The 15,285-nt window shown below is 32.4% G+C and overlaps 1 protein-coding gene across 1 annotated transcript; it reads right to left on the bottom strand.

Annotated features, from left to right (window-relative positions):
• Positions 1 to 10,793: 10,793 nt before the first annotated feature.
• Positions 10,794 to 12,723, bottom strand: LOC127731916 (FMRFamide peptide receptor frpr-18-like). The gene is made up of 2 exons (XM_052240761.1): positions 12,715 to 12,723; positions 10,794 to 12,092 (listed from the first exon to the last, which is right to left on the bottom strand). Exons 1-2 carry the CDS (start codon positions 12,721 to 12,723, stop codon positions 10,944 to 10,946), a joined length of 1,158 nt encoding a protein of 385 aa, XP_052096721.1. The 3' UTR covers positions 10,794 to 10,943.
• Between the last annotated feature and the right edge of the window lie 2,562 nt (positions 12,724 to 15,285).

Raw genomic sequence — 15,285 nt, 5'->3', positions numbered from 1 at the left:
GATTGGCGTTTAGATCCCGTACGTTATTCAAGTTTTGTAAGACTAGTTCGTGTACATGCGTATGTGTACAGATTTATTGACAATTGCAGACTAAAGCAAGAACAACGTCGTATAGGAAGTATATCTACCGTCGAATATGCAGATACCGAACTGGAAATAATTAAAAATGCACAAAGAGAGGCATTTTCAGACGAATATAACGCTCTGATAAAAATAAAGATTTACCGAAAACTAGCAAATTATTAGGATTACAACCGCGAATTGATGAAAATGGATTAATCAGATGTGATGGACGTTTAGAGTACGCCGATTTTCTATCATTCGATGCTCGATATCCGATTATATCACCACGAAAACATTGGAACACGAAGCTTATTGTGAAACGCTATCATGAACTTGGAAAACATGTTAGTTGGACAAATCAAATATTTTCAGCATTATCGTCACGCTTTTGGATTATTTCAGGGAGAGAAGAAATAAGAGAATATGAACATGAGTGTTATACGTGTCGTAAGAGGAAAGCTAAAGTTGCCGAGCAAGTTATGGCTCCGTTACCGGAAATTCGTTTCAAAACACCGTTACATGCTTTCGCTCGTACAGCAGTTGATTTTGGAGGACCGTTCATAACAGTTCAGGGCAGAGGAAAACGACGTCAGAAAAAGATACTTATGTCTATTTACATGTTTAGCGTCACGCGCAGTGCACTTGGAAGTAGCATTTGGATTAGATATGGACTCATTTTTAAACGCATTTTATCGGATGGTGAATAGGAGAGGTCTTCCTAAAGAAATTTATTTCAGACATTGGAACTAATTTTGTTGGAGCAAATAGAGAACTGAAAGAACTAGTTGCGCTTTTAGACAATGATAAAATACAGAATTCAATAAGTAACCAAGGGATTAAGTGGCATTTTAATCCACCGCTAGCACCGCATTTTGGTGGTATTCACGAAACAATGATAACATCCGCAAAAAGGGCTATTTATGCAATATTAGGAAATGCAGACATTAACGATAAAGAACTTTTAACAGCATTTACCGGAGCTGAAGCGCTGATCAATTCGAGACCGCTTACGTACCAGTCAGCCGATCCGAAAGATGATACACCTTTAACACCGAACCACTTCTTACACGGACAATTAGGTGGTCATTTCGCTCCAGAAACTGTTGATAATACTGATCTTAATCCGAGAAAACGCTGGAGAAGAATACAGGAATTAATTAGACATTTTTGGAAACGTTGGATTAGAGAATGGTTGCCGGGACTAAACAAGCGTGACAAGTGGACTAAAACGAAAAGGGACATGAAAACCGATGATATTGTGCTTGTTATGAATCCGAACGTTCCGAGAGGACATTGGCCGCTTGGTAGAATACTCGAAGTTTTCCCCGGAAAAGATGGACATGTTCGAGTTGCAAAAGTTTCACTTGGACAAACTGTATTAATAAGACCAATAACAAAACTGTGTCCGTTAGACATCGAAACCTCCGAAAATGACAGTGATAAATAATTGAAGTGTGGACATATAGTTTCATTTTAATCTAGTCAGTTTAATATCTTGAAATAATGATTTGATAATTTGAACTAAGATCAGAGACAGTTTTGTATCGTTTAATTATTGTTTTGTTTGATTGGCTTAGAGCAATCAAGAGGGGGAGAATGGATTGAAGACAATATTTTTTTGTTTTTATTAGTATGATTGTGTTTTAGTTATAATTTTTAATAGAGTAGAAATTGGTTTTTTATTAATTGCACTTATATTTTTGCAAGTTTATTTTTCATCGTTAATTTTCAATATAATTATGTTGAAATAAAGTTTTATTATCGTCTCTTAAGATTAGTTAAAGATAACAGTATTTTCCAAAGAATTTATTACAGTGTAGAAAGTTAATTGTTAATCTTAACGGGATTCCTAAATTTTATGACACCTTCAGTAGGTCAGTCTAGTCAGTTAGAGTTCAAATAATAGTCGTCTGCAAATGCAGCTGTGGCGATTTAATTACTTTGTTTTGGTCATCTTTGGGAACCAGGTTAAATTAGTGTGAAATTTTATGTCTAATGTTCAGACGTAAACAGATCGTCTTTATCATGCGATAAGTTAACATCGAAAACAATGTTGTAAAATTGTAATACGCAATGATTTTAAATATTGTAAATATTGGATTAAAACGTAGTTATTAGCAAACATTCGAGTTAGTTATATGTTATGGATATAATAATGCTATTGGTATAACATTATCGTCGAACTCCCAAATCCCAAATCGTCGAACTTTATATGAACAATTTATTCCACTGCACAATTCAAATCGTCTCCGCAACATATGCCCTGAACTTCTAAGAGTTTAAACTTATACTAAAATTCTATACTACCCTTACCTTCACTTTTGGACCTCCTAAGAATTAATTTTTAGGCGATACCATTTTTTTCTATACTGTCACATTCTCAAGTTATGTCTCTATGAGATGAAACACAGAGATCATATCTGGGAACCAGTATGTTAACAAATTAACATATCTATGAATATTATATATCTCCCCGAAAGAGGCGTGGCTTGTAAAACAGCTGTATTTACAAAGTGCAACCAACAACATGAGAACAAACTATATTTATCAGTTGAAATGGGCTTTACCAACAAAAACACAGATCGGACGTGGAAAGGAATTTAACCATCCATCATCTCTACAAAAAGGACACAACGTACATTTCTGAGACGACTCTAAGTTACTGACAACTAATTCATAGCCAAAATGAACTAAGACAAAAAGATGTATTTAAGACTTAAATATTAATCAGTACACATCCAACATCAAATGGATTTAGTGTAAGTACGTCATTAACAGTTTGAAAACAACATGACCCTGTGCAATGCCAACATATAGGTATTGACAGATTGTAGAACCGTGAATGCGCATATGTGACCCGCCATGACATTTCCAGGTTTATGGCGGTAAACGTCATAATGAGAAAACGTCTATGTAAAGTCACGTAACGTAATCGGGGTTATGGATGATACACAGCTCTTTGATCGTTTATTATATTCACTTTCTTAGCATTGATGTAGTTTTCCTTAAGAGAAAGAGAAATATTTTAGTCAGTATTATTCAGATTACAAATTCCGGTATCTTGTTGCTATGGCAACCGAATTGCTGATATAGAAATACATTTTTTTAGTTATATTGTTTTAAAAGCTACAATTACATTTTGATTAATTAAAAAAATAGAACCCCCCCCCCAAGCAATAAGTTAAAAAAATAACAATAATTGATCAACTCAACATACATGTGAAAGATTGAAAAAAATGAAATTTTATTAATAAAATGGGTAATAAAAAATATGATCATTATTCTGTTATTTTGCAGAATCTAGCAAGATAAATTGTCAGAGTGTTTTGAATCTATGTTAACCTCATCAAAATGAAAAAAAAACTCATTTTGAACCTGGTACCTCCATAAGCCTGCAGATCTCATGGCTGGTCACATATGTGTATAACAATAATAGTTAGTATGGTTTTAATTAATTGATAACTATATCATTAGTATACCAAAAAAACAATATTCAAAGATCTAACCACAGAGTTGAATTGATAACATTTTAGAATAAGTTAAGGATAGAGTTAAGTTAAGAAGTTTACCAGGATCGTATATAATTTCCGGGCTCGGTAAACAACATCACTGTAAAATTTAGGAGCGTTCCTAGTGCATGATAATGAGAAAATAAAACATTAATCCTATATACATTAAAGTATTTCATAGGTTTATTATACATTTGATAAGAACGCTGAAAAATACATAAAACAAAATAATAAAATCTTGAAAGGTCAGCAAAGCAATAATCCAAGAATATCATTAGGTTACCAATCAAAATTTCGAAATAAATTCAAGTTAATTGTTTATTAATGCCGTTGCGACAAAACCAATTTCCTTTTAATGTACTTTTATTCTAACTGTAACCGTTCTCATGTTACAATGTATCACTGAAAGAACATAAAAATCAATATCGTTTACAAGTTTTATAGCTGAAAATAACGTTAGGCGTTTCACCATTGATTAAAGGAACATAATCTATGATTTAATAGTGTATGCCATGCTAATCTGCTAAAGTCAGAATGCTTGTAAATTCTTTATCAGTTAATAGTTCAATGTGTCAGACTTTTATTGAACTAATACATTCCTTCAAATAGAATCCTAGCGTTAGTTGATTAGGATCATTCAAACATGCCTTACCATTGGAAATAACTCTCCAGTTTCTGTGTTTAAGGTTTCATACGGTCATGACTTTTGTTATTGATTGTTATTTCTTTTTTTTAGTCTAAGTATTCACAGTACACAGTTTAGACGACGTAATACAAAACGTGCAAATTTTTGTTGTTATTTTCAGTTTATTATCCCTCTTAAAAAGAAATTACAAAAAAAGTATTATTGAAAAGAAATCATGAATAAAAAAACGTGTTATGGTCTATCATAAGCATATATGAAGATGGTATCCACTTTATTACCAAAAATAAGAAAATAAAACCCAGACTTTGCTGTATTTGTTCTAAATATTGCAATCAAATATTTAAGATATATTTGTAATTTATTTTTGGAATTCTCACTGTCTGTTTTAATTCGAGAGCAAGTGATGAATCTAGCATACCAAAATATAAACCATGTATTTTTAAAGACTTTTAAGAATAGGATATTTAATTATATTTTGTTAAATTATTTCTGTCCAACTAATTAGTGCAACACGTTCATGGATTTATTTTTTAACCTTTACACAGGAGCAAAACAGGAAATTGAATTTTGTTTTATTTTATATGATAGGGACTGATCTATACATTCTTTTATATGAAATTATTTGGAGGAAATATAAACACAGAAAAGCGGGAGGTTTGGCTAGCTAAAAAACCACGTACAAGCCACCATTTTTTCTTAAAATGTCCTGTACCAAGTCAGGAAAATGGCCATTGCTATATATAGTTCGTTTCTGTGTGTGTTGCATTTTAGTGTTGTGTTTCTGTTGTGTCGTTGTTCTCCTATTACATATTTGTGTTTCCCTCAGTTTTAGTTTGTAACCCGGATTTGTTTTGTTTTTTTTGTCAATTGATTTATGAATTTCGAATAGCGGTATACTACTGCTGCCTTTATTTATATACACAATATTCCTGCCAATGATAATTGTCTCGAAATAGTTGAAGATATAAAAACTATTAAAATATTTCTTCTGACAAATCAAATAATGCTTAAGAACAATCTAAAACATATTTGGTAAAAGGAAATTATCTAGTTTTTGATATTCTGTCTGTAATTATATTGCTGACTATTATAGGACTGACTGAATGCATGAATATTTACGGTGGAAACCCGTTATTTGTGGGAAATAGCATTTTGCTTATCTCCTATATAAAAAGAAGGAGATGTGGTATGACTACCAATGAGACAACTATCCATCAAAGTTGAAATAAAGTGGATGTTAGCAATTATAGAACTTCAACAATGAGAAAAACTCATACCGTATGGTCGGCTATAAAAGGATTCTGACTTGGGACATGCACATAAAGAATGTGGTGGGATTAAACATGTTTAGGAGCTCTCAAACCCCCCCCCCCCCCCCCTTTCCCCCTCTAACCTGGGACAGTGGTGTAACAGTACACCATAAGAACACACTATAAAAAAAGTTCGAAAAGGCTTAACTCATCAGATGGATACAAATAGAAATATATCTAACAAAAACAAAGTGTGGACGTGGACACTAAGTACACATCTGAGAGTAATCGCAGTTACTGACAGCTAGTTCAAAGCAAAATGCAACTTATACAAAAATTGGATATCTAAGACTTAATTATCAATCAGTATACATCCAACATCAAATGGATTTAGTGTAAAGACGTCATCAACAGTCACAGAAAAACATGACCTTGTGCAATGCCAAACTATAGGTATCGACAGATTGTAGTACCGTTAAAATACATATTTGTAATATTTAGCATGGTTTTAATTTACTGATAACAAAATTAATATTTATACCAATAAAACAATATTCAAAGATTTAATTACAATGTTGAATAGGTAACCTTTTAGAATAAGTTCATTTAAAGGATTTATAAGTTTACCAGGATCGTATCTAAATTTCCGGACTCGGTTTACAGCATCACCGTAAAACTTCATGCTAGACACAAAACTGAAAAGTAATATATAATCCTACTACCTTCTCATATCTTTCATTTCAACACTTCATGCTAGACACAAAACTGAAAAGTAATATATAGTCCTACTACCTTCTCATATCTTTCATTTCAACACTTCATGCTAGACACAAAACTGAAAAGTAATATATAATCCTACTACCTTCTCATATCTTTCATTTCAACACTTCATGCTAGACACAAAACTGAAAAATAATATGTAATCTCTGAAACTAACCTTTCTAAAGACATGTTATTAGGTTATCATTTAGAAATGTTTTATTAATCCTGCTGGCTAACTATTTCTAAATATCAGGTTAAATGGTACAATTCACGGACAATTCGAACATTTAAAATCAGTTTCCTCGTTAAATATAAGCTGATTATGCGATATATGTCATCGTTATGGGTTTCGCTGTATGCTGACAATTCTTCATCTTATATAATAGATATATCTTTTTTATCTGAAGTAAACTAAGGAAGAAAACAAAATGCCGCGGATTATCTCCAACTATAATTTAGAAAAAAAACATTTTCAAACAAAATATTTTCCTTTTTCCTCATAAGCCAGTTTTGAGGTTTAAAATTTAAGCACATTAGGAGTTTAGCCATATCTCCTTATTTTTGTAATAAGATATTAAAATATGTAGATGTAATATTAAAACTCAAATGTAGGAGGTACCTAGATTTGTAACTTCCGGCATAGGTCATTGTCATTAAAATGTTTAAATTAAATGTACATGATTTGACATAGATAGAGGCATCGGGTCTTTTGCATCAGGATAAAAAATACTATGGAAGATGTTCTATGAGAACATCAGTTTGTAACATATAAGGAATGAAAGAAATGTTCTTATACCGCAGGGGACATTATAAAGACAAAAGCAAATGGCCAACTTTTACTTTAAATGTATTGAAGTCCCTAGAACGAATAAATATTCATTACGACATAGAAAGTGACTTTATATGAAGTGTAAAAAAACATATGTACTACTTTTCAGATAGAAGTACCAAAAATTCCATTATTGGTAATTCATTGCTATTTGCCATCATTTGACAATAATATATTCCTTATCTAATTAATGATATGAGTTTATCACAAATTTTTAATTCGATGTAATATATCATTTTGATTTTACTATTTCAATTCATTTATACAAAATAAACGTTCTCTAAACAATAAGTGTGTAAGTATAAATTTAATATATTTTCAATTTGTATAAACTTCTATTTTTTAATGTAAAAATTCGAGTCGATATAATAAATTATTTGACTTTTGTAAGTCAGTTGCTGTGTTTGTTTCTAATCTTTGTCATTTGTTAATAATTTATTATAGCTAATGTGTCTGTACGAACAGACGGTTCAGGAATGAACCGTACAACATAGTTTAAACTCACCAAATATATCAGGCTTATCTGTTTGTACAGTAGACACACGTTTTGTCTATATAAGACGCAGCAGTGACGCTCGAAGCAAAACAGTTGGAAGGCCAAATCGAGTATTAAGTTGGAGGGCATTAAAAAACCAAAAATTCCAAAAACAAGGTTGTCAAATGCGAAAATGTCTGTGGTAGAAAAATCTTAATGTTTCGAATAATTCAACATTTTATTGGCTTTGAACTAGCTATCAGTAACTGCATGTACTCGTATTTCGGTGTTTTGTGTCTACTGTTTTTATGTTATTTGTTTTGCGCCTCGTAATGATCTTTTGAGTTAAGCTAATTGCAACTGATTTTTACAGTTTGTTCAGTTAAACCACTGTCCCATGTTTGGGGAGAGTTGAGCGCTCACAAACATGTTTAACCCCGTTACATTATGTATGTGCCTGTCCCAAGTCATCAGCCTGTAGTACAGGGGGTGTCTTAGATTCATGTCCGTCATATTTGTTTTCGTAAATTGTTTTTTTTTTTCATAAATTAAGCAGTTCATTATTACAACTGCATTTGAACGTTGCTCGATAGTTGTCTCATCGATAATCATTCCATGGCTCCTCTTTTCTATATATCAATGATATTTTATGCCAGCATGAAAGTTCTAACTACGGGGTTGGTGATACCCTTGAGAAAAAGTCAAAAAAACAAACATACTGAACTCCATGCAAAATCAAAAGCCCTAACACATCCAACGAATTGAAAACAACTGTCATATTCCTGACTTGGTATGGGCATTTCCTTATGTAGAAAATGCTTTGCATTCATGTCAAGTATTTCACCGTCTCAATTCTTTTATACGGCAGAATTTTATTTTTTTAAGTTTTTACTGTTCAACACGATTCGAAATTGTACTATACTTTGATTGATGTATGAAATCAAAAATTTGATAAAGGATTGTAAACTATTATTTTTGTGTTTTGCATTCTTTTCAAGTGTTTAGCATTCTCAATTCTTTTTACGATTTAAGTTAAATGAACAGTAAAACGAGAGATAACCTATACCAACTTATAAGGATTTTCTACCCCAGGAATGTATTACTTTGGCTGTATTTGGCTAACCATGATGTATTGTGGGTCCTAAATGCTCTGACTTTGTATATTATTTGGTTTTTTTTACTTATTTAATTTGAGCGTCACTGATGAATCTTTTCTTGACAAAATGTGTCTGTCATACAAACTTTTATGCCTGATTTCTATGATGAGTCTATACATATTCAGTTTGAAAGTTAAAAGCTTTGACAAATAAATTTGTGGCCTACTCTTTGGTCGGGTTGTTGTCTCTTTGACATATTCCCCATTTCTATTCTCAATTTTAGAGTGACAAATAATAATATACACCTTGTACTATTCACGATGTGGCTTACATTTATGGTCAATTTCCTATCCAAAACACTTTCAGTATTCATCACGTTCATATAACAGGTTTCTATATCAAAGTAAAAGGGATTATGTTCTTATATCTGATAACTTTATAGTGATATTTAGATGATATGATATCTATAACGTAGAAGACGTATAAAAGTTAATTAACTATTTGATAAAATTTCTGATGCAACTAGTTCTTTAAACCTTTCAAATTATGGTTATAAAAGAACAATGATATAGTCTGGCAGTCTTAGTGTACAAAAGTAATTTAAGATGTCGCTGTTACACGTCAAATTTATCAAGTAAAATTGAGAATGGAAATGGAAAATATGTCAAAGATACAACAACCCGACCAAAGAGCAGACAACAGCCGAAGGCCACCAATGGGTCTTCAATGCAGCGAGAAAATCCCGCACCCAGAGGTGGTCCTCAGCTGACCCGTAAATAAAATTGTGTGCTATTTTAGTGAAAATGGACGTCACACTAAACTCAATAACATATAAATGAACTAAAATTAAAACACATACAAGACTAACAAAGGCCAGAGGCTCCTGACTTGGGACAGGCGCAAAAAAGCGGCGGGGTTTTTATGTTTTGTGAGATCTCAACCCTCTCCCTATACCTCTAGTCAATGAAGAAAAAAGAAACACAAAGCAATACGCACAGTAAAACTCAGTTTAAAAGAAGTCCAAGTCCGATGTCAGAATAGGTAACAAAAGAAACTAAGAAAATGACAATGATACATAAATGAACAAAGGACTACTAGCAGTTACTGACATTAAAAACCATAAACATGTCAAAACGAAAAAAGTTATTGTATTTACCTACAAAGTGATTCAGTTTGAGTGCAGTTTGATCGTTAAAGTCTATGTTTGTACGGATGTGCACCTCTTATATTGCGTTTGATTTCTCGCTTTCATGAAGAGTCCTCTGAATGTTTCTTATTTTCTAGACCATATCAACATTAAAATCCTGAGCAATGATTTGTCTCTGCTATGTTGCTTTGAATATTAAGCCATGTTAAATAACGTTAAAATCCTTACAGACAACGGTATATTACTGGGTCTGCCATGTTGTATAAATATCTTTGATAACTCACTGAATCATTACTAACATTGATATACTTAAATCATAACTATACAGTTAGTAATACTTATCGTCCTACATTCTGTCGGAACACTTTCTATAGACTATTTGTTCCATCTTTACAATGAATTAATCGGATATTTCAATCATGGGACATATGATTCATATATTAATTGCAATTGGTCTAAACAGTCTTGCAGCTTTTGTGAACGCTCGTAGATGGTTAATTGGTGTCTGTTGTGCTTATGTTAGTTCAGTGTTCATGTACTTTATGTCGATCTGATGCGTCAACCTTTTGAATCGACTTTGAAAATATTTCTTGCGTTCTTCTTTCATGCAACTGTTCCATATAAGGGTACAGTGAGTGCTATCAATCATACGTAGCCCAGCGACATTATGTATTTTGTAATACGAAGGCATTTTATAGATACGGTAAGGGTTTGGGTCAATCTCGAAGACTGTATGGTGATGTGTAATTGTTGAACATTCCTTGGTCTCTGGTTGATAGTTGTCCTCCATCTGTCTACCATTAAGCAGTTCCTGGATAGTTTACCTATTCTATTTGTGTGCTAATTATTGTACATTTTATAATGCTCCTTCACTTAAATGATTTGTTTACTATTAAACTTTTCATGGATAGAATATTTAAAATGTCAACCATTTAATATTTTGTATGTCTTCTATTAAATAAAATAAAATTCAACAAAAGCAAACACTGCAGATCCGATTAATATTAACGACGAAAGAGTACAGATTTACATTATAATCTTGATTTTTATGAAACAGAAATATTTTACAAAACAGAATAACAAAAAGAAAAATGTGTTTAATTCAGTTCGTTATTGGAGAAAATGGATATTTTCAAAAGCAGAAATCATCACACCGTATTGTTGATCACAACCACGTGAGTGGAGTATTATATTTTGAATTACGGGTACATCTGGTGAATATTGGTTGTTGTTGCGTTGCATTACTATTTGAGTACGTGAATAACATACGCACTTCTCGCCGGAAGTATGCACCAGTTATACTATATAAGAAGAAATTGACACAGTAGTTCATGTAAAATATCGTACGGGCGATGTAAAGTAAACCTCTCCAGTACTGTAAATTAGCATCAGATGCATTGTCCACATATCTAGATACATATTTAGAATTTAGAAAGTTTCTACACCATAAAACAAAGTATGGTGTATTAAAGGCAATAAAGCAAACGGATATAGCTAATAGGATAATTGTAAACTCAAGTCGTATTACACTTTCTTCAGTAATAACTCTACAGGCTTTTTGTCGTTTGTTTCTGATAAACAGCTTCCTCATTATCAAAATGTTCAACACTGTTATTACAATAAATGGAACTAGTGTTATTAGAATCGCAAAAATGCTATCAAGAACAAAAGCTGCAAAACCATGCTCCTTGCTTCCAGTGCAATATGGCGTTCCCACACTACTTTTATAAACGCCACTTAAAACAGGTTTATATATCACAATTACTACTGCAATAAGGAATATACTGGATACAATTTGCTTTGTGCTTTTAGAACTGCAGATATATCGTCTTTGTAACGGATGACACACACCAATGTAACGTTCAACTGTAAAAGCTACAATTATCCAAGCTGATAAAAAACGTGATACATATGACAGATAAATTTGTAGCTGACACATGCCATTTACATCTAAAAAATATATTTTTGCTTCTGGTACTAAATACGCAAGCCCTCTTCTTAGCCATTCAACTGTGACATAGAATATCAGTACTGAAAGGTCTGATGCTGATAATGTAGCTAGATATGTACTAGCTGACAAACAACGCATACTCCGCGATATGAAAACATTTAGAGATAATGAATTTCCTAAAATTCCTATCAACAGTATAACCGGGGTAAAATATGCATAGAAATTGCGCCCAGTATTGTATATTTCTGAAATGACACCGTCGTTCATCAAAGCACATTTTGTTTGATTTATATCATTGTTTAAAAAGTTAAACAGTTTGTCATAGACACTAATCCCACCACATATCGCTGTTGATTCGTTTACCTGCAAATTAATTAAAATATGGCACATATGTACTATTAGTATTTGTCATTTATGAATCACCAATTTTTTTTATTTTTTTTTTATTTTTTTATTTTTTTGCCTTTTATGTTGTCAATTGTACGTGTTTTCATGAAATATCTTGAACAGAATATAAATTTAAATCTACAAATGTAACTTAATCAGGGTGATTTTTACATCCGTATATCGATTTGAAAGAGGCAAATAAAACAAAATAAAAACAACACTTATAAATTGTATGTGTCCGAAGATTGTCTGGAATGACTTTCTTTTTCTTTTTTAGCCATGGCTTTGTCAATATATTTTCGATTTATGAGTTTGACTGTCCCTCTAGTATCTTTCGCCCCTCTTTCATCAGGAACGCTTAAGGCCGAATATTTGAAAGCAAAGATGTAAATTAACCAAAACCGTTAAACTATATAACCAAAAAGGGCCTACAAATTATTTAATATGAGCTCTGAATGCTCCATTGCTAAATTTTAACTTTTTTTAATAATAAACAGATTTGTTATGAGGAATAAGGCCTAAAATCGACACTTTGTAAGTTTTGCGGTCACCATTGCGAATTGGTTCTCCGATACGATGTGTCAGTGTCTCAACTTACTAGCGACATATTTGCGCGGTATGAGAACTGTAGATATAACTAAAGTCGTCTGATTTGTTATTGTATCGTTGTAACCTATTTTCGATTGTGATCTTTTTACTGAATGTGAATGCGCATGGCGATGTAAGTATAGCAGGAGGTTTCCTTCCTTGTTGTGCTGTAAATTGCAATGCCCTCATTTTCTGTTATTAACCTTGACTTGTCTCTGTCCGTGTTGAGTTAAAGCGATAACCACAATTTTTGTTTTTGTCTTGATTTAAACAACGATCATTTAAAAGACAATAAACATACATGTGAACGAATACAAGTCACTGCACTGTTTTCAAAAACGAGCGTTACACGTGTCTACAGTAAGTCCACAGAAAACAAATTGAAAAAATTCATAAAAGAATATGTGCCGTCTTCAGAATATATTAATAGCGATTCTGACTGACTAAATTATAAATTTAGGTTCTTTGATTTTCTTCTATTTTTCACCAAACTTTTTTTTAATGACATGTACATTATTTGTCAATAGATTATTTTCCCTTGTCATTCTATAATATTTTACTTACACCTTGTGTAAATGATTCCATCTGATTAAGTATTTTGATTAAGTCTTCTTTTCAAAATCACATTCTACTAATGTATCTGAAATATAAACGGTAAGCATAAGGAATAACAACTGTAGCATCAACATGATCAAGGTTAAAATGAAAATATGCTTGACGACTTCATTGGCAAATACAACAAACTTAACCATTATTGTTCATCATAAGTCCTATGATTCATTTAGACAATAAACTAGTTTAGGTACATTGATCAAAACATGTACAAAATGCGTTAACACAAATACCAATATTCAAGGTAAATTTGAATAGGGGGACGTCCATGAAGCCTGACAAAACCAAGTGCTCGACCATATCAATTAACAGAATAACTAGAAACAGCTGTCATATTTCTGACTTATTACAGACAATTTCTAAAGAAAATGTTGGGTTGAACAAGGTTTTAAACATCTGATAGATAAACCCCCTTTGTATGACATTTGATCGGATATTTTGACATAATTGACCGAATATAACCCCACGAGAATAACTGGTTAACATGACAATAATTGTCATCTAGCAGCCAAAATTGTGTTAACATTCATCACAGAAACACTATACAACTGGCTTCAAATATAAACAAACATACACATAAAGCTGACAAAGACGTCAACAAAAACGATTTTGTAGTTACTAATGCATGCACCTAATGATTTAATGTACTTAGGAAATAAAGGCAACAGTAGTATGCCGCTGTTCAATAGTCATAATTCGATTAAGCAAAAACAAATCCGGTTAACAAACTAATACCGAGGGAAACACATCAACTTTAAGTTAAAAGGAAAACAACGGAACAACCGAAACATTGAACTACAACAAAAGCAAACGCGGTTTACATGTTGTAATGTACTATTATATTATTTATTTATGTATTTCTCTGTGCTGAGTGTTCTTGCGTTTGTTTGTGCTGTATTTCTGTCACGTAGTGTTGTCATTTTAGCGATACTTTTCAACATTGCCATATAAGCAGGATGTTCGGCTAGCCATAAAACCAGGTTCAACCCACCATTTTTTCTTCAAATGTCCTGTACCAAGTCAGGAATATGGCAGTTGTTATCAAATAGTTCGTTTCTATGTATGTTGGCGTTTGTTTTTGTTGCACTTCTGTGTTTCTGTTGTTCCGTTGTTTTCCACCTATAGTTGATGTGTTTACCTCGGTTTTAGTTTGTAACAAGGATTTGTTTTCTCTCAATCGATTTATGACATTTGAACAGCGGTATACTACTGTTGCCTTTATTTATACAGATAAATCTGACAAAGACGCCTAACAAACACAAATATTTTTTTGTTGATAGAATAATATATCAAAACATAATGAGACATGCACAAAAGTCATCAGTGACGCACAAATCAAAAACATCAAAATGCCAAACCAAATACGAAAAAGAGAGACGAAAGATACCAAAGGATATTCAAATTCATAGGTTGAAAATAATCTGACAACGCCATGGCAAAACAAAAGACCAAAAGACGAACAACAGTATACAAAACTCAACATAGAACACTAAATACTGACTAAAAAAAAGGTTGACAAATATTTAAATCTGCAGACTAGGTCAAAATAATAAAGTGATTATTCTATAGATAAGGTGCCAAAAGTTTACCGATATTCAAAGATCCCGTATGTGAATTAATGGGAGACAAATCAAGTCAGCAGACAAAAACTGAGGAAATCGCATGGACTCAAAAAAAGAGCAAGACTGGGTATGTCGACAAGGTAAGCGTCTCTTGTTATGCAGGCATCATCCGAATGCGAATACACACTTAGTCAAAATGTCTCAATCGGGAATAGGACACAATCACTTAAACTGTTGATCAGACAATTCTTCTGGCGTCTAAAGATCTATGACTGCGAAAACATGTCGTTAATGAGTTAAGACACCACAACATCTATAGCTATAAACTGCAATATAAGGTTTTATTAATCAATAATGATATTCGACGAAGGCATATCGACGTATCTAGGAATTTCATATATAAACAT

The sequence above is a fragment of the Mytilus californianus genome, unplaced genomic scaffold (genome assembly GCF_021869535.1).
Source record: "Mytilus californianus isolate M0D057914Y unplaced genomic scaffold, xbMytCali1.0.p SCAF_21, whole genome shotgun sequence".
In the NCBI taxonomy this organism is placed as follows: domain Eukaryota; kingdom Metazoa; phylum Mollusca; class Bivalvia; order Mytilida; family Mytilidae; genus Mytilus; species Mytilus californianus.
This window is presented reverse-complemented; position numbering and strand designations above follow the sequence as displayed.